The 20600-nt window shown below is 41.5% G+C and overlaps 1 protein-coding gene across 2 annotated transcripts; it reads right to left on the reverse strand.

Annotated features, from left to right (window-relative positions):
* Window positions 1-775: 775 nt before the first annotated feature.
* LOC118367169 (dual specificity protein phosphatase 3-like) lies at window positions 776-20347 on the reverse strand. 2 transcript variants are annotated; one of them, XM_035750280.2, is made up of 4 exons: window positions 20039-20347; window positions 19760-19959; window positions 8903-9135; window positions 776-6909 (listed from the first exon to the last, which is right to left on the reverse strand). In XM_035750280.2, the coding sequence occupies exons 2-4, from the start codon at window positions 19933-19935 to the stop codon at window positions 6668-6670; spliced, it is 651 nt and encodes a 216-aa protein (XP_035606173.1). In that variant the 5' UTR covers window positions 19936-19959; window positions 20039-20347; the 3' UTR covers window positions 776-6667. The 2 variants fall into 2 exon arrangements, with proteins under 2 accessions (XP_035606173.1, XP_052346368.1); XM_052490408.1 differs by having other exon boundaries at window positions 19760-20347.
* Between the last annotated feature and the right edge of the window lie 253 nt (window positions 20348-20600).

The raw sequence follows: 20600 nt of genomic DNA on the forward strand, positions 1-20600 counted from the left end.
TTCTTAGGGCCTTTGAAAATGCGTATTCGGTTTGATCAGCATTTTCATTTGGCCACCAAATTGTTTTTTGCTTGGTTTGATCCAGTCTCGGCCCAGGTCAAATCACGTGGATGGTCGTGGTGTTGTCTCTGCTGCGTATACTCTAGTGCAGGGTTATTCAACTCTAACCCTACGAGGTCTTGAGCCTGCTGATTCTCTGTTCTACCTGATAATTAATTGCACCCACCTGGTGTCCCAGATCTAAAAATCGATCCCTGGTTAGAGGGGAATAGTAAAAGCATTGGAACTGGCTTCAAGGCCCAGAGTTGAATTTGAGGCCTCGAGTGATTTGGAGCTATTGTGTTCTCTGTTTTCCTAAATGCATTCTTCTCTGCTTTGGTAATCAAGGGCCCATAAAGGCAAAGGATGGGATAGCTTACAGCAGCATATGATGGAAAATGCTCCAGTAAATAGGGTATTGTCATGCAAGCCACACCAAAATGAGTCGTTCTCATGCATGGATCTACTTGGATCCGCTCTACCAGGAAAACATGAAATTATGAGTTATATAGTATTTTTCAATGATGGCCATAAAATACAGTATATTTTAGCATGTTTACAAGGTAATTGATTTGACTGAAATCACAGAGAAAATAGCAAAGACATGAAATGGAGACAGAATATCTAAAGATATTCTGTCTTGATATAGTTCAACTGGGGTTTCTTTGTGGAGAGAAAAAAATATATACTGTATATCATTATACAGCAACCTATAAAAATGAGCCATGAACCAAAACAAGGTTAACATCTTAGCCATTTATTGTTTAACACAAGAAAGAGTCGACTTTTCAAGGTAAGAAAAAATAACATTACAATTTAAAACCAAGTGCACTTCAACAAACAGCGTCATCTCCGTCTGCAAGGGAGCCGTCCTTCCATACTGTGTGAAGTAAGTACACAGAACTAAAATATAGAGATTGATTCGATCTTCAGTGTAAGGCTTTTGGGTGGGATTCTGTGTCATTAATGTCATAATGCATTTCCTGTGATGCGTATCCTGTTCCATCTCCAGGCAGTGCCCACTACTGTTAGTGTGAAAAGGGACAGATCGGAATGAACCCAACACAAAACAACCAAATATTGTTGATAGTGGAAATCCTCAGTGACATTAATAAAACATGAATGCAACATTGTGAGAACGTGCGAGGATAACTGGGCTGTGGAAGCCAGGCAGTGTGGGGTAATTTGTGCTAACTCTCATGCTACTCTTTAACGCCTGTAGGGAACGTAATGGAGGGGGCCACAATGGCAACGGAGTAGGAAAAATATATCAGTGACCTTTAACCTTAAGATATCAATCACCTTTATGTCTATCTGAAGGTAAACATGGAAGACATTTCAGTGAAAGTGAAGGGAGACTTGGGGAAGGCGGCGTCGGCATATTAACTGTTGAGTGTTTATAACAATAATAAAAAGAGCAGCATTTATTAGTACAGCAAAATAATCAAAGTATGAGACAAACTACCCACTGGGCAAAAACTGGTTGAATAAATTCTCCAAAAATCTGTGATGACGTGGAAAACTGATTGGATTTAAAAAATAAATAAATAAAATTAAGGGAATTTAATTTAGTTTCCACTTGACTTTTAACCTAAATCCAATGACATGGTGACATTTGTTGTTGAATTCACGTTCGTTGACAACTCAACCAAATGTAAATCAAAACTAGACGTTAAACTGACGTCTGTGCCCAGTGGGTAACACCACACACACACACACGGTGATCATTGAAATGCACATTAACAAAATCATACCCATTATTTCATTTTCTCTTTACAAACAGCATACTTGAACACACAAGGATATTACATTACTATAGGGCTGATTAAATACCTTTCGTTATGGTAAAATGCAGTGACTCGCAATGGCCAGAGTGCAGTTACTGTAACACACCTCCAAACTTATTAGCACCAGTGATAAAGATGAGCAACAAAAAAAATATATATCAAATACTGATATTTATTGTATGCTCAAAACATCAGGGAAATTATATTATACTAACAATTGGTCAGAGAAAGAGATTTTGTTTATTAACAAGTAATCTAAAAGATATGTCAAAATGATTAGCGCCCCTGTTTTCATTACTCCAGCACCCTCCCCCTGCGAGGATTACAACACTAAGTTTTTTTCTAACATGTTTTATGACATTGGAGAACACATGTTGGGAGGGATCTGAGACCATTCCTCCATACAGAGTCTTTCCAGATCCTTGATATCCTTCCCCTGCTCTTATGAACTGCCCTCCTCAATTCAAACCACAGGTTTTCAATGGGGTTCAAGTCTGGAGACAGATGGCCATTGCAAAATGTTGATATTGTGGTCAATTAACTATTTTGATGTGTGCTTGGGGTTATTGTCTTGCTGGAAGATCCACAGCCTTCTGGTAGAAGCAACAATATTGTGGGCTAAAATGTCCTGGTAATGGGTAAGGTTCATGATGACCCAGGACCAGTGGAAGCAAAATAGCCCCATAACATCAAAGATCCACCACCATATTTTACACTAGGTACAGTATGAGCTTGCTAAACGGAATTGGCATGTAGATTAAAACCGGTTCTATGGTCAGATGGCTCTTTTTTAAAATACTTTTTGTTGTAATTATTTTAGTTAAAAATGACTCTTACTTACTCAGATCATACAATCATTTCAAAATGTTTGAGCATCTTTATCAAGGGTGCCAATTATTTGAGGTGACTGGAAATATCCCTCATATAGATGAGGAATATCACATTTCCCATTCCTGACATTACAACACATAGCAAACCCATAAGCACAGAAATGTTGTAACATTAATACATTGACAATTCAATAGTATATTATATTCAAGAGTGAATATACAGTACGTCAGGGTTAGGCAACCCTTATCTTGGAGGGCCGCAGGTACTGCAGGATTTTGTTCCAACAAGGCACCACACCTGGCCAACAGGCCTAATTGATCAGTTCAGTGATTACCTAAATTCAACACACCTGGTCTCTCAGGTTGGTAAATCCAAAACATAACGTGCCTGCAGCACTCGAGGACCAGGGTTGCCTCCCCCTGCAGTACATCAATGACATATCATTCAAAAATAGACAAGAAAAATTGTCCCACTTCAGTCCATGTTTTACAATAATCTCAACTGTATAATAGACACAGCAGAAACCAGGAGTAACGATAATTGGCAAATAAAGTGTCAGCTTAACGGCATTACCATTATTTAATAAATTGTGCAAAAACATTTGAAACAGCAGGGGACACTGTTTCCCCTATCCATCAACACATTAACAGATGGGTGTGTTTGATGCTGATCTATGGATTTGGTTCAATGTATTTTACAACCCCTTATGCATGTTATAAAGTTAACCCTTTAACCTAATTTGTGGTAAAGCAAATACTAAAAAAAAAAAGGACTATCGCTAGGCTGTAGGCAGTTAAAATGTTGAAACAAATAAATAATAACCCTCATCTTAAAACAATACACCAAAATTCTCCAAATGGGTTAAATAGCTGAACCTTTCATTTGTAATCAATGAATGACCCCCTCCCATTTAAAAAAAAAAAATGCCACCAACAGTGTCTTGTTGTCTATTGTTGGGCAGTAGGAAAACAGCCTCATGGTATATTGGCCTGATAGAAGGACAGAGAAAACAAAGCCAGTCATGAACAGCTACTATAGGCTGCTTGGCGCAGGAAATCCGTCTGCGTTGACGGCACAAAAGGTTCTCAGTAACTACAGTGGGTTAGGTTGGTCTCCAGATCATACAGGAATGTTATAGAGATCCTTCCGGAATATCGTTCTGTTTTTAAAATGGATTAACTAGGGGGGGGAAAAAATGCTTGTGATGGTGCTTATAAATAGTAGTGTGACAGAGGAGGCTGTTGCTATAAGAGGACGGACTCATTGTAATGGCTGGAATGGAACCAATGGATCTCCATATGTTTGATACCATTCCATTCCAACCATTACAATGAGCCCGTGCTCATAGTGCTCCTCCCACCAGCCTCCTCGTTGACTTGTCAATGATAAGTTAAGTTGGGGTCACAGCATAGAGCATCCGAGTCAGAGAGAACATCCCATCAGTCATCAGCATGAGTCACAGAATCAATAGATTCGAATAAAAATAGATCTACAATCCCTCCATTGATCTCCATGTATATCCCCAACAGAACGCAGAGGAAAAAGCATGAAGGCATCTTTAAATACAGATATTGGAATATAGGAGGAATGTAGAAGAGTTAGTAGAGGGCTGAGTGATCTAATGTTGACATAAGAACTACAGTATAAGTGCTACAGTGATATACACATGTACTAACGATACTTACACATTATAGACACATTGCTCTACATTCATATATGTCAATGCTTAAATATGTATATACATGTATAATATTTCTATGTATATAGATGTATAAAATGAGGAATAGATGGTGCCGTATGACATAACGTAACCTCGTTTTCAGAGTTCAATTTCTCAGACAGAGATAACTATTTCCACTTCTATTCATTCCACCCATGGATGCACCAATAAGCCCGTAGGCCTCTATGCTGAGCGACTGAGCTCTATCGGATTTGACACATGGGAAGAACCGGGTGAACTAACCGTAACTAACCGTGGCTGTGCTAGACCCCTCTTTAGTACATCGTTTCCAAAATGGAGTGATGATGGTTCGTTAGGACTTAGGACTCGCTGTCCCTGCTAGTGGGGCTGGATCCAGTGACTGTCTATCACACTTGACCATGAAGTTTAGTCAAAGACAACTCCGGATGCAACAGGGACATTTGAGGGGTTAAACCCCCCCCCAGGGTTAGATGTCTTGTGAGCTTGCCTGGAGCCTTTGGTCTTTCCATTGATTCGAATGTAAAGACAGAAATTGTTTCAGAAAGCTGTAGAGCCTTCCACAATTCATCTCAATTCATGTGCAGCTGTATGTGCAACACCGGTTATAATCATTTCTGAGACGTTTCTCTCTTGGTTGTGATCATATATTATAAACTGGCTGGTTTGATATATACCACATTTATTTTGACTGATCTAATTACGTTTGTAACCAGTTTATAATAGCAATAAAGCACCTAGGGGGTTTGTGTTATATGGCCAATATACCACGGCTAAGGGCTTTATCCAGGCACTCTGGGTTGCGTTGTGCGAAAGAACATCCCGTAGCCGTGGTATATTGGCCATATACCACACCCCCTCATGCATTATAGCTTAAATATATACTTCAATAGGATGGCAGGGCATTGAGACATACAGTATCCTGCAATGTACTAATACAGACAAACAGAAAAGCCTTGGGTGTTCACTTCCAAATTGGCATAACATTAGTATGCACATATTGGTTCAAGGCAGTTGACATATAACGGGCAATTCTGGCATTGATTGACAGTGGAGCTGTATATCTATGGGATGGACACAACGACGGATGTGCACTTTGGAATTGGCAGTGGGTACCTGTCTGGCATGGTAAGTGCGTTTTCCTTTGTAAATAGGTTCCATCCCTGTAAATGCACATAAAGAAAGTGTGTTGCTGCTTGCTTCTACTTAGACATGAGGTGTGTGTGTGTTGCTGCTTGCTTCTACTTACACACACACACATCATGTCTAAGTAGAAGCAAGCAGCAACACACACACACACATCATGGCTGTCTGTGTGTGTGTGTGTGTCTGTGTGTGTTGCTTGCTTCTACTTAGACATGATGGGTGTGTGTGTGTGTGTGTGTGTGTGTGTGTGTGTGTGTGTGTGTGTGTGTGTATGACATCTTGGGGAGCCAGTCTCTATGGAATGTTTTTTTTTTTATACACCAAATTAGCCCACCCAACACTACCCACGGCACTTCCTTGTGTGATGTCAGGGTGCTTCATTGTCACACCCAATCAGGAATAGTCTAAATGTCCCAAAACATTCCAGACTGGTCAGAGATCATTTTGTTGGGGTCATGACATCATTGTAGTCCGACAGTCCCGGCAGTGGGATTCTGTTTAATGATTGTGCTATAATATATTATTTGTACTCTTCCGACTCTCTTCCGACCTCAGAGCTCCAAGTGGAACACGGAGAGAAATGTTCAGTGTTTTAAACATATGGTCTACGGAATGCTTCATTGGTCAAGTCAAAACTTTGGGGCTGTGTGTGCCAGCAGTGGGACGTATGCTTATGGAATCTACAGAGAGAAGATGGGTGACAGAGTAAACTGGAAAGCACTGAGCCATGGTTAGATGGATGCCTGCATGCCCCAGGTACCCTCTTTTCCACACCCCTTGGCCTAACATACTTCCCCCACTATCGGAACAGGCTGGGGTTTAGACAAATGTACCCAAGGAGACCAGCAGAGCGAGAGACAGAGGGCGAAAGACAGAGAGCGAGAGACAGAGAGCGAGAGACAGAGAGCGAGAGACAGAGAGCGAGAGACAGAGAGCGAGAGACAGAGAGCGAGAGACAGAGAGAAGGTGAGAAAGAGGACGGCAGCATGACAGATAGGAGAGTTTGTGTGAGAGAGTTATTGTGTGACTGTCACTATGTATGTACAGTGCATGCATGTTACATGTATGTGCATGTGTGTGAGACGTTTGGCGGTCAGGGTGGATTGAGTCAGGTTGTCTCCTATGGAACGCAGAATAGGAGGGTTTGGGTCTCTCTCTCCCTCTCTTACTTTGTCTTTAACCTGGCAGCCACGACTGGCATCACCCCATTCAACTTGCCCTCTTTTGCCAGCTTCTCGTTGAGTTGGCACAGCTGGCGCAGAAAGCCGTCATTGGGGCCGATCTCTCTCTTCAGCCTCACCGTGGCAACCGCTACCCGGGCGTCCAGGTTGTGGCGCAGCATGAGGTAAGCGATGACAATGGTGGGCGAGCGGCTGTAGCCCTCTCGGCAGTGGACGTACACCTTCCCTGATGGACACAGACAGACACTTAGGGCTACATCCCAATTCTCCTCAATGGCCCCCTTGACTCAACTCCTTCATGAACACTAATAGTTGAGAGGACTGGATAGTGTTCCACTAAACCCATCAAATGCTTTCAGATCAGTGGTCTTGAAGGAATGGACACAATGGATATGTAAACTACGCATGCATTTGTGTGTGCATAAATACACTCAACATCCCACTCCTCAACTCATGTATTTATTATCGACCTCCCTACTCCCCAGGAGGAATACGGTGCCAACTTCACTGAGAAGCCAATCTGCTCGTGCTCAATTCCGATATGCCGACTCTGCAGTGTTTGAAACCTGACACCGCTCCCAGCGTCTCGGGGCTCTTACCATTTAAGTGACCTCTGTCCAATCCCCAATCACCATGCCTCTCGCCAATCAATCCAGGGCTGACTGTAGACGCTCAGAACACACACACGGAATCAGCTGCTCATCGCTTCACACACACACACACACACACACACACACACACACACACACACACACCTTTCCACAGCTCGGCAGGGGGTCACAAAATGTCACTGATCAAGGTTACAGCAAGACACTATATCCACCAGAGTGAGCTGGTGTTCCGGCTTGTTGGAAAGATAAGTGTCCTCCTCCTCTCCTACTGTAGCCACTGTGATTGACTGGGGTGTAGACGCTGCTGCTGCCAAATTGCTCGGGAATTAAGACGCTTTATAATTGTTCCGCTGTGTCAAAGATTACATTAAATCAATGCCATAAAACACAGGGTTCAGGGCTCCAATTAAATAGGCCCTGAGGGTATGTCAACACCCCAGTAATGTTTTGGGAGAGAGGAGCCAGAGTTGTAGTCAGAGATAGATGGCTGTTCTTGTTCTTTCGGTCTACAGAGGCTGGTATGAGTTAGAGGGGTTTGGTTGAAGAGAATGGCACTCCCTTTATCTTTTGTTGTTCGGCTTCCCTGCTAGATTTCCCTTTGTTTTGTCTTGGTTGGTGCTCTGTTACAAATCTCCGACACATATTTTAAATAGTACTGTCAAACGCATTCAATGTGCTGTTCAATGCAAGGTTTCAAACAGTGTCATGGTAATTTATCACATCAAAATGGCCCTCTTGAAGTGACATCTTCTAAGCATATTTTACTGGAACACAGCGCAAAGGAAAAATGATGTGTGCCAAACCAGTGTCTGTGCTTGCTCTCTCTGGAAAAATGTGGAGTGTCTGGTTTGGTACAATAGATCCATCTATGATCACCGCAAATGTTCTCACCACATTTAGCCAATCGAAACATCCGATGATATAGCAATGTGCAATAGGACTAGCCTGAGAAACCGTTTACAGCAATATCTCTTACCGGGTGACAGAGAATGCATCATTAAACATGTTATACCCTGAAGGACCGTTTCTGTTACTCCTCTTCTCATAACAGACTTGGAGCAACAAGCGGTTTAACCAGGGGAACAAATATTTTGAAATGAGAAAAAATAAATAAACTGAGGGGAAACACCATACTGCTCTTTGACCAATAAGGGCCGATTGGCGCTCTATTTTACAGTACAGAAATAAATCAGGTATTTGGCTTCTAAATTACATGGTGAAATAGTAAATACACAATAACGTATACAAAGTATATACCTGTAGAAACAGTACCTTAAAATAAAGCTCCCCAATTCTTTACATCAGACAACCTACTGTAGAAGAGAGACAGAGACCGCATGGAGACCAATGCTAAAGGCATATCAATTCACCTCAGTCAACCATGTCCTGAAGTCAATTGAACTGGGCCTCTTCAATGTACATCACTATGGAATGCCAAACGGATTGTCACTTAGTCGAACAAACAGCTCAGTAACAACAGGCGGTAATGGCTGGAACGGAACATGGTTTCCATCCGTTTGATACCCTTCCATTCCATCATTTACTATGAGCCGTCCTCCCCTCGCCAGCCTCCTGTGGTAAAAGAGAACCCAGAGTAATCAGTCTCACCTTTGCCATTGTTGTGTGCCAGAGCCTTCTCAATGAAGTCTGCCCCCTCCTCAAAAAATGTACTGAGGTTGAACTGAGGCTTGTCGTTGGCCTGGATGCCGTGGTAGGTGATGCCCGAGCCAGCATAGAACTCTGCGTTGGTGTTGACGTGCATGAAGGAGTTGCCCTCCGCCGCGTTCAGGATGTGGGTCACGCCCAGCTTCTGCAGACGCATCAGATTCTGGCCCACAAACCTGGGGAGGTAGACCATAGAAATAGATATTTCTATGAGGTAGACATCAGACATTGATTACGAATGGGACACATCTGAGAACAGTGGCTTCCAGTCACTATTATCAGCTTTGTAGAGTAGCTACTCAAGACAAGTTAGAGTAAATAAGCAATGGCTGTCAAACTAAACATCACAATGTACAAGGTTCCACAAAACCAAGTTTTAGCAGCTGACTGTTTTAAAACTACAGTCCAAAGTTGTCCCAACCTGCTATTCAAGCCATTGTCCTAACACCATCTCAACGCCTCTCCAGCTCGTCACCCTAAATGTTCAGAGCTGCCACAGCACTCTTAGCTCATTGTTGTGAAAATTGTGTTGAATGGGTTTTACTGCATGTCGATTTTCGCACCCAACACAGGCTACCCCATCTAGCCCGGTCTCAGACCTAGCTGTCGACGTGGCCTTGCTCTGCCATGGCTGGTTGGAGCTTGAACGGAATAAATGGTGGAGCCGCTTTTAGACAGTGGAGATGTCTGCCTATGTTAGTGCCCCCCCAGGGGACAGGGGAACGTCCGGAACAATGGAGACATGCCAAGGAAAAGGATATCTTGGGTGCTGCCCAGGGGAAGACAGAAAGCCATGGGCCAAGGGAGGTGGAAAGAAAAGAGGGAGAAAGAAAAAAAGAAAGAAAATAAAATAAATGAAAAAAAGATCAAAGAAGAAAAGAAAAAAGAAGATATGAAAAGAAAAATAAATTTCAAAAATGAAAAAAAAAAAAAAAATGAAAAGATAAATAAAAAGAAAACGAAAGAAAGGAAAGAAAGAAAGGAAAGAAAGGAAAGAAAATAAAAACTATATGGGGAGAGGAAAAAGAGAGTGCAGAGGGGGAGAGGAGAGAGAAAGAGAGATACAGATAGGGCCAGAGACAAAATGAAGGATAGAGGGGTCGTGTCCAAAATGCCAGGATGTCATACTCATTTCGGCTTTTCATCAAGTAGAATTCACAGCACACTATTAAGGAAGATAATCGTCTTTTTACACTCCAGTGTGTTTGACAACAGCTGATAATCAGAATATGGGACGTGCTCTACAAAAATAAACAAAATTGTGGGGAATTGCGCATAAGATGACGTCTTCTCAGCATGTTTGAGTAGCATGTTTGTTGCTTACTGCATACGTTTTTACTAAACAGTACATTCTAAATAGAATGTAGAATGAATAGTACACAGCATGTCATTTTAGTAAGTAATAGGAAAGACAGATTTCAGACAAGGCCAGGAAGAGAAGAGAGGCTAGAGCACTCCATACTCAGCCAGCTCCACTCCAGTGACTGCATCTCCATCTACTCAACTTCCAGACAACTATACATCTCTTTCTGCTCTCCTCCATCTCTGCTCCCTTCCTTCTCCAGTTTTATTCATGCGTTTCCCTATTGCACTATTGCAGTTTAGTTTCAACTCATGGCCACTATGGGGCACAGATTTATCACATGATCAAGGGTACAAATTCAAACCTGACAGAAAATACACCCCCAAACAAAACAAAAAATATTGGGTAGGACAGGATGGTAGCTATGACCTGAAACCATTATCTCTCCAGTTATCAGTTCAGACACCCTACCTGGTATTTAAACTAGAGCCACCTTCCAGATACTCATATCACTGGGTATATACAGTGCCTTCAGAAAGTATTCTCACCTCTTTACTTTTTCCACACTTTGTTGTGTAAAAGCTGGAATTTAAAATGGAGTGTTTTTGGTCTCTGGTCTACACACACACACAATACTCCATAATGTCAAAGTGGAATGATGTTTTATTACATTTTTTTAAACAAATTAATAAAAATGAAAAGCTGAAATGTCTTGAGTCAATAAGTATTCTAAGCCCTTTGTTATGACAAGCCTAAATAAGTTCAGGAGTAAACATGTGCTTAACAAGTCACATAATAAGTTGCATAGACTCTGTGTGCCATAATAGTTCATCATTCACAAATAATGTTACTTCATATCTGTACCCAACACGTACAGATAATTGTAAGGTCCCTTAGTTGAGCAATGAATTTCAAAAACAGATTTAACTACAAAGACCAGAGAGTTTTTCCCAATGCCTTGCAAAGATGAGCACCTATTGGTAGATGGGTTAAAAAAAAAGCAGACATTGAATATCCCTTTGAGCATGGTGTAGTTATTAATTACACTTTGGATGGTGTATCAGTATACCCAGTCACCACTAAGATATTGGCGTCCTTCCTAACTCAGTTGCCGAAGAGGAAGGAAACCACTCAGGGATTTCACCATGAGGTCAATGATTACTTCAAAACAGTTACAGAGCTTAATAGCTGCGATAGGACAAAACTGAGGATGGATCAACAACATTGTAGTTACTCGACAATACCAGCCTAATTAACAGAGCGAAAATAAGGAAGCTTGGACAGAAATTCATAGAGGAAAATCTGGTTCGGTCTGTTTTCCTCTAAGACACCGGGAGATTAATTTACCTTCAGTAGGACAATAACCGAAGATAATGAGAAGATAGTGAATGTTCCTAAGTGGCCGAGTGACAGTTTTTTGATACATATATATTTTTTATATTGCCGATAGACTGTGGCTTCCCTCAATGTAATTGTGAGCATCATTTCCAATCCCCCATATATTTGTAGGTATATATTAGACACACACACACCACACCTACTCATGCAATGTTTTTTCTTTACATTGTAGAATAATAGTAAAGATATAAAAACTATGAAATAACACATATGGAAGTAGTAACCAAAAAAGGGTTATAAAATATATTTGGATTTGTGTATTTGAGATTCTTCAAAGGAGTCCCCCTTTGCATTCTCTGAACCAGCTTCATGAGGTAGTCACCTGGAATGCGTTTAAATTAAACAGATGTGCCTTTAAAAAAAGTTAATTTGTGGAATGTATTTTCTTCTTAATGCATTTGAGCCAATCAGTTGTGTTGTGACAAAGTAGGGGTGTATTACAGAAGATAGCCCTATTTGGTAAAAGACCAAGTTCATATTAGGATAAGAACAGCTCAGATAATTCTTAGAGACATGAAGGTCGGTCAATCCGGAAAATGTCAAGAACTTTGAATGTTTCTTCAAGTGCAGTCGGAAAAACCATCAAGCGCTATGATGAAACTGGTTCTTATGAGGACCACCACATGAAAGGAAGACCCAGTTACTTCTGCTGCAGAGGATAAGTTCATTAGTTACCAGCCTCAGAAATTGAAGCCCAAATAAATGCTTCAGAGTTAAAGTAACAGACATCTCAACATCAATTGTTCAGAGGAGACTGTGTGAATCAGGCCTTGCGTTGAATTGCTGAAAAGAAACCACTACTAAAGAACACCAATAATAAGAAGAGCCTTGCTTGGTCCAAGAAATACAAGCAATTGATATTAGACCGGTTGAAATCTGTCCTTAGGTCTGATGAGTCCAAATTTGAGATTTTTGGTTTCAACCGGTGTCTTTGTGAGATGCAGAGTAGGTGAACGGAGGACCTCAGCATGTGTTGTTCCCACTGTGAAGCATGGAGGAGGAGGTGTGATGGTATTTTGCTGGTGACACAGTCTGTGATTTATTTAGAATTCAAGGCACACTTAATCAGCATGGCTACCACAGCATTCTGCAGCGATACACCATCCCACCTGAGTGGCACTTAGTGGGACTATCATTTGTTTTTCAACAGGACAATGACGCAACACACCTCCAGGCTGTGTAAGGACTATTTGACCAAGAAGGAGAGTTTTTTTTATTTTACCTTTATTTAACCAGGTAGGCTAGTTGAGAACAAGTTCTCATTTACAACTGCGACCTGGCCAAGATAAAGCAAAGCAGTGCGACACAAACGACAAACATACACAGTCAATAATACAATAGAGAAAGTCTATATACAGTGTGTGCAAATGAGGTAGGATAAGGGGGGGGTGAGGCAATAAATAGGCCATAGTGGCAAAATTATTACAGTATGGCAAATTAAACACTGGGGTGATAGATGTGCAGAAGATGAGTGTGCAAGTAGCAGTACTGGGGAGCAAAGGCACAAAAATAAATAATATGTTGATGAGGTAGTTGGGTGGGCTATTTACAGATTGGCTACGTACAGGTGCAGTGATCTGTGAGCTGCTCTGAGAGCTGATGCTTAGCTTAAAGAGTGATGGAGTGCTGCATCAGATAACCTGGCAATCCACAAATCACCCAACCTCAACCCAATTGAGATGGTTTGGGATGAGTTGGACTGCAGGAAAAGCAGCCAACAAGTGCTCAGCATATGTGGGAACTCCTTCAAGACTGTTGGAAAAGCATTCCAGGTGAAGCTGGTTGAGAGAATGCCAAGCATGTGCAAAGCTGTCATCAAGGCCAGGGGTGGCTATTTGAAGAATCTCAAATATATTTTGATTTGTTTAACACTTTTTTGGTTACTACATGATTCCATATGTGGTATTTCATAGTTTTGATGTCTTCACTATTATTCTACAATGTAGAAAAATGTAAAAATAAAGAAAAACCATTGAATGAGTAGGTGTGTCCAAACTTTTGACTGGTACTGTATATATATATTTTTTACCAACGTTCACATTTTTCTTACACTTTCAGAGTATTTTGTGTAGATCGCTGACAAAAAAATGACAAATAAATCAATTTTAATCCCACTTTGTAACAACAAAATGTAGAAAAAGTCAAGGGCTGTGAATACTCTCTGAAGGCACTGTACCTACCTACCTACCTACCTACCTACCTACCTACCTGAATACAGTTTCTGTTAATTGTACTTACTCTGCTCTACATCATCTCGCCCCCGAGTGCTCTACAGTTGGATAAGCATATCATCCGGCTCCAGGCAGGGGTGTGGAGAGGCTGAGTGACCCTGGATGGGTCCCCTGAGACAGGGGGTCAACACACCCACGCTGCCTCACGCTGCCGGGCTGACTAATAAAGATCCAGTCTGCCACCATCTTTCTTTATGACTGGGGATGAGGCAGCCCATCTGTCTGCCTGCCTGTAGGCCAAGGCTCCTCCGAGGTGCTGGAGCGATGGCTTCTGTACATGGGGCTCAGCCGCTCAGATCTGCCCACAGAGACCCATAACTCACACACACACCCTCTCGCTCTCCCCCTTGCGCTCTCTCGCTTTTTCTCTCCCCACTGTGTCTATCCATCTCTCTCCCTACTGTGTCTACCCTTTTTTCTTCTCTCTCTCGCTCTTCCTGCTGTGAGGCTTTGTCTATCTTGGTGGAGCCATGGAAGATTGCGGTCATATTTCTCCTGTAATGACGATGACTGTGTGAGAGGAAGGTGTGTGTGTGTCACATTGAGCATGTGTACAGTGCATGTATGCGTTTCAGAGTATGTACATATAAGCTCCTGAGTCTACAGATATAGCCAATATTACTTGAGCATCTATGCGTACGTGCGTCTGAATGTGAGTGTGTACACCAGTGCCTGCCCGCATGTGTGCATACCTGCTTGTGTGTGTGTGTGTGTATGTGTACATGTCCTCCACTCATACTCCTCCTCTCTGCAGTCCCAGTCTATCCATTATTAATATAAGCCTTTACAAAGAGCCAAAGTGTGCCATCAACCAGGGGCTGCCCAGCGCTTTTATATTAAAGCCTGAGTGGGCGTCGACGAAAGCATTTTAGCACACCTTACATCATGGCTCCCGTCAACGTCCGGGTTCCATGGATGGTGTTTTTTTTCAGAGAGCAACTCACTACTCAAGTTTGTGTTACGAGCCTACTAGACTTTTCAAGCAGGGAGTGTTTTAACATGATAGTTTTAGAAGCTAACAGAGATCTGTTGGCTAATATTACGAGCATTTGTGTCAAGATCCCACATGTACAATGAAACTTAACTCATAATTAAATAATGACAATTATAGGTTAAAATGATCAATATCTTCTATAACACATATATTGTTTTTTTTTGTGTGAAAATTTATCAATCTGCCCCCTCAGACTTAATGGACATGACAGTGTGTGTGTGTGTGTGTGTGTGTGTGTGTGTGTGTGTGTGTGTGTGTGTGTGTGTGTGTGTGTGTGTGTTTGTCTGTCCATTGTTTTAAATTAACAGCAGCCAGCTACTTATCAGCTTGAGCTATGTGGCAACAGTGGTCTAATCATCACACAGATTCTGTTGCAAAATGTGTAGTCTGTTTCATTACATTTTACATTTACATTTAAGTCATTTAGCAGACCATTGTTTCCATTGGACAAATTCAGTTTCGTTACATTACGTTTGCCCTGGTTGATTCCGCTTGGTTCTTAGAAACGGTAAACCGTTTCTGTAATGAATACACCCCTTCTCTGGCTGACCTTCAACATAGAACATGTGAGAAGCCACTGGTTCCTGTGGAACAGACAGTGGTGTGAGTGGTCAGTGTGTCGACCCTAATCAATAGGCAATCCATACATCTTCCTGGTACCTCTGCCATAAACCCTTTACTCTACTTTGGACGATGATGCCCTTCAAGACATGAGGTCTATTTTAAGCATCGGTTGTTCTCTCACAAATACAATGAATATGGCAGTGAAATATCTTGTCATGAGATGTACTGTAAGCAGAAAGGATATACACATTCTATTTACTGTGCGGTCTCCAATATCTAAGGGTCTTCTTTACGCGTATCAAAATAAAGGTAAAAAACCCGGACGACATTTAACCACTTAGAACATGACCATTGTGTAAACTTAGTCGAAGACAAGAGGTCTTGTCAATGTGTCAGTTGTCTCTTGGCCCGAGAGAGTGGCACATTCAAATTGATTTTGTTGTAACACTGAGATAATGTGCTTGCTTTCTATCCAGCTCACCCTCTTAATGCTCTCTTGGCAATGACTGCAGCCAAGTGATGGATATCATTAGACAAGAGGGAGAGACTTAGGAGTTTCCTGTACATGGGTAAAGGAAAACTATACAATCTATTATTGATTGTCAAATTCTGTATATTAAAGTTGCACTATTCAGAAATTGCTCCTCCATGTCCTGGTTACTAAAACTCAAATAGTTTGCCTAATTTCAGTTTATGTGACAAAATAAGCTGGTATAGTGTAGAGAATCATTGTACAATCTAAACCGCAGTGAAATATATTTTCCATATTGTTGTTTCAGCTGTTTGAAGCTGGTGTACATTTTGGTCAGGTCACCCAAAAAGTGACATATTGCCACTAAGACCGAGCTAATTCACGTTACTGTGCATGTCCTCAATGTAGATTTCTTTCACCCAAGTACATGTAAAACACACGCCATGCATGGACTTCATTCATGACATCTTATTCATAGTGTCTCGACTAGGTGTGTGTAGTGTTTGTGTGCTGGACTTTACATATACATAGGGGCTGACACACCTCCTACATGCGCACAGCATAAGGGATTACTAGGAACTGACCTCACTGGAATGGTGGGCTGTAAATTGTGGGGAAGACACGGCACCCTCATTACATAGTACACAGTCAACCAACCACATCGCATTTATAGCTGGGTCGTTCCACAAAATGAGTGCATTTTGCCTGCCTTGGATATTGTAGCCCTTAACACTCGTACCTGTATAAGGGTCGAAAATGGCAGAGTAGTGGCTGTACAGTAACATGCTATTCATGATGTCAGAGCTCTGGCTCTGCGCTTCAAAGCGCTGTATGGGTTTTGACTGACAGCCATTCTGAATTTGATCACCGCACGCAACAAGAATTTTTCCCCATCCCCCTGAGGGAAATTCTGTACATTAAGAGGACTATGTATTTTTAAAGATGAAACTTTGGGGATTATAATATATACCGCTTTGACGTCATACAAGCAAGCCAAACACAGAGAGTCCAAAATGTGCACTTCACATTTCCAAATCATAAAACAAGGCATAATGTGTCAACATTTCTGATCACTATGCTTGATGTACAGTTACAAGATGACATGGCGTCACACCCTGGGTTGTTCGGAACAGAATGAGCCTGTTCGTTTATTGGGAAGAAAAGTCACCCCGGCATATGCACCTGAATGCACTCATGACTTTCTATGCGCACCAAAATTACGATCGGTTTCTCTGATTTGCGTTGTGAAAGCCTAACACTGTAAGATCGTATACAGTGCATTCGGAAAGTATTCAGACCCCCTGACTTTTTCCACATTTTGTTACATCCTCATTCTAAAATGGATTAACTTGTTTTTTTTCCCCTCATCAATCTACACACAATAACCCATAATAAGAAATAAACAGGTTCAGCATTGTATTATAAAGGCCTGATTGGTGGAGTGCTGCAGAGATGGTTGTCCTTCTGGAAGGTTCTCCCATCTCCACAGAGGAACACCAGAGCTCTGTCAGAGTGACCATCAGGTTCTTGGTCACCTCCCTGACCAAGGCCCTTATCGCCCAATTGCTAAGTTTGGGCGGGTGGCCAGCTCTAGCAAGAGCCTTGGTTGTTCCAAACTTCTTCTATTTAAGGATGATGGAGGCCACTGTGTTCTTGGGGACCTTCAGTGCTGCAGAAACGTTTTGGTACCCTTTCCTAGATCTGTGCCTTGACACAATCCTGTCTCGGCGCTCCACGGACAACTCCTTCGACCTCATGGCTTGGTTTTTTGCTATGACATGCACATTCAATTGTGGGACCTTATATAGACAGGTGTGTGCCTTTCCAAATCATGTCCAATCAATTGAATTTACAACAGGTGAACTCCAACCAAGATGTAGAAACATCTCAATAGTGATCCATGGGAAACCGGATGCACCTGAGCTCAATTTCGAGTCTCATAGCAAAGGGTCTGAATACTTATGTAAATGTCATATTTCAGTTTTTCCATTTTAGAATAAGGCTGAAAAAGACAAGGGTTCAGAATACCTTATGCACTGTAGAACACTTTGAAAATTCTATATTTTCAATCAGATTTTTATTTTAATAAAGACTTGGTAATGTGCCAAAATTCTGCATTTTGATATGTCCTTCTATGCATCCTGACTTCTAAGAAGATTTTAACCCACTTAACCCCAACATTTCTCCAAATGTTTAACATTATTTTAAATACCAAGCTATTTTGTTACTTTGACAAAGTTATTCCTGAAGGTTATTATTTATTTCATGTGATTAGCAATTCATTTTATGGTCAACCCTGTTACGTGATGAAAATGTTTATTTAATTTTTTTTTAAATTCAGTCAAATTAGTCAAATCATAATGTAAAAGCGGGGGGCTGGTTCTACTCTTTTTGGCAATCCTCTGTGGTTTATGGTGGAAGTGTTAGCGGGTTGAGCTTAACACATCAACCCTGTTACCCATACTGTAGATAGACAGACTAGAATTGTTTTAACAAATGCAATTTTCTTGTTAAGCTTGCATTACATTGCCCCTCCCTGTTGCACACAAGCTTCCTGTCCCAAGAGAAGTGATGGCTGATTATGCATGATTCTGCTAAATGACTTAAATGTAAATGTAAATGTACTCAAAAGACACCTAATGGGTGGTACTACCAGTTAAGGGAATAGCATGAGAGACTGGTCTAGCCCTCCACTCCCCTTTGAGAGTGAGAGAGTGAGAGTGAGTGAGAGAGTGAGTGAGTGAGAGAGTGAGAGTGAGTGAGAGAGTGAGAGAGTAAAGGTAAGTGAGAGACGAAGGTGTGTAGAGGGGTGTTATCAATTAAAAGGTGTTTCAATATTGGAAACAATATTGAAAACCCAAGTAGAGCCTTTTGGACCCGTGTGCATACATAAGCATTATTTACACAGGTGGAACTAAACTGATTGAAGAGCGAGTGCATTCGTTAAAAAAATATATAATAATAAATGTTTTTGTCTCGTCTGCTTCATTCATGTAGGCTGCACAATGTCTAGTTCCCTCATCAATATAGCCTACATTGACACTCACAATCCAACAGTTTGAGAAAATTGTGTGTATGAATTCCATATCCGAGTATTTGTTTCGTACGAACATTTAAACCCAGATTATTTCAGCACTGCTGTATATGTAAATGTCTAATAGAATGGGGGCGTTGAATGAAACCGCGGGAGATCATCCACGGACTAGATGGTACCGATAATATAATGGAGTCGTTTCAAATAAAATCGGGCGTTTTGTACCGCCCTTCAAATACGAACGTTCGAGAGGGAACATGTGCCTCTAGAATATTCACTTTTTCCGTCATCTACTCAGAGCAATGTGCCTCTAGAAAATGCACTATTTCCTTAATCTATTCTGAGCGAGAGAACAGCCTCCTTCCATGCTCGTGACAAATATTATGAATGAAGATATTGCATATCAACACCAATCCCCTTCATACTGTTAGTTGTCAAATACATTTGAATCCTAAAACACTTTTTATTGGTGGTAGGTTGCTATAGCCTTTGTTTCTGGAATTTTGCAATTTGTTAAATTGGAAAATATTCGTTTACAACAGGGTTTTAATTAATGGGTGTCAACAATGACATTCTATAGCCTGCAAATATTGATATACATTATTCTGACATTTTCTGTGCTCAATATTGCCATGAACGTGTATGTCTGAACAGATAGGGATGCGTTGCTAGGGACGATGAAGCAATCGGCTACCTGTCGGTGTCATCTGATAAATATAGTAGGTTACGGTTTGTTTAAAGGGGGAAAAAATAAACTATCGTGCACAGATTCCACTGAATTTTGGTCAAATAAAAATGACTTACGCGTTACCAACGTATATTCTAGGGAAGACCTCGTTGAAATGCTGTGTTGGTAAACTGTAAAATCCGCTGCTGTTTGACAACAGCTCGTTCAGTTGTTGCACAGTAACCTCGTTATCTGGCACTGTGACTTCAGCCGGAGGTGGTGGTTGTTGCTTTGCCGGGCTCGATTTCTTCATGGTTCCAGGCAGTCTCTCCCCGAACTGGCGAACAAAAAAGTGTCAGATTGCTGCTAGACTCTGAGTCGTGTCAATTTCAGATTTTGCAGCATTTTATTCTCACTCGAGTCGTGTTGTGTACAAGGAGTCTGAATCGCACGCTCTCTCCGCTTGCAGACACACCCCACTCGCCCACCGGCGGTCAGACACTCCAGACAGGAATTGGTTGACGACAGCGGCACGCGCGCGCAAGGGTGGTAAACGAAGACGCTATAAACAAGGCAGAGAGGGCGCCATTGGAGAGACCACTCAATTACATTTGTTTTGCTTTTCGAATGGCATCTCTTATGCTCTTGCTGAAGCTGGGAAGAGGTAACGCCGGAGAAACTACTGGAAAATACTGGTGACCATAATGAATGAAGATGATATTAAAGCATCCCACCACAGCATCACCGTCATTCAGTTACAGTAGACTCGTCCACGATGCAGTTTTAAAAAATCATCTTGATTGAGTCAATTAGCTAATTAGGGCTGCTACTGATGTCTAAGGGATATTTCTGCCTGCATACATTTTGATAAGCCTAGTAACATTTGGTCAGTATTCAGCAGTTATATAGGCCTAATGCAAAAGCTATCTATAGATTATATTGGTTGTTAGTGGAGAGGTCCATTGTATTTCCATTGCT

Source organism: Oncorhynchus keta, chromosome 3 (genome assembly GCF_023373465.1).
Source record: "Oncorhynchus keta strain PuntledgeMale-10-30-2019 chromosome 3, Oket_V2, whole genome shotgun sequence".
Classification (NCBI taxonomy): Eukaryota; Metazoa; Chordata; class Actinopteri; order Salmoniformes; family Salmonidae; genus Oncorhynchus; species Oncorhynchus keta.

Bases quoted from the DNA above. Each gene is read 5' to 3' on its own strand.
- LOC118367169 (XM_035750280.2), bottom strand. From the start codon at position 19,935: ATGAAGAAATCGAGCCCGGCAAAGCAACAACCACCACCTCCGGCTGAA. The intron at 9,136-19,759 runs GTAAGTCATTTT...CTACCTCCCCAG, and splicing joins AGAATATACGTTGGTAACGC to GTTTGTGGGCCAGAATCTGA. The intron at 6,910-8,902 runs GTGAGACTGATT...TGTGTCCATCAG, and splicing joins GGCACACAACAATGGCAAAG to GGAAGGTGTACGTCCACTGC.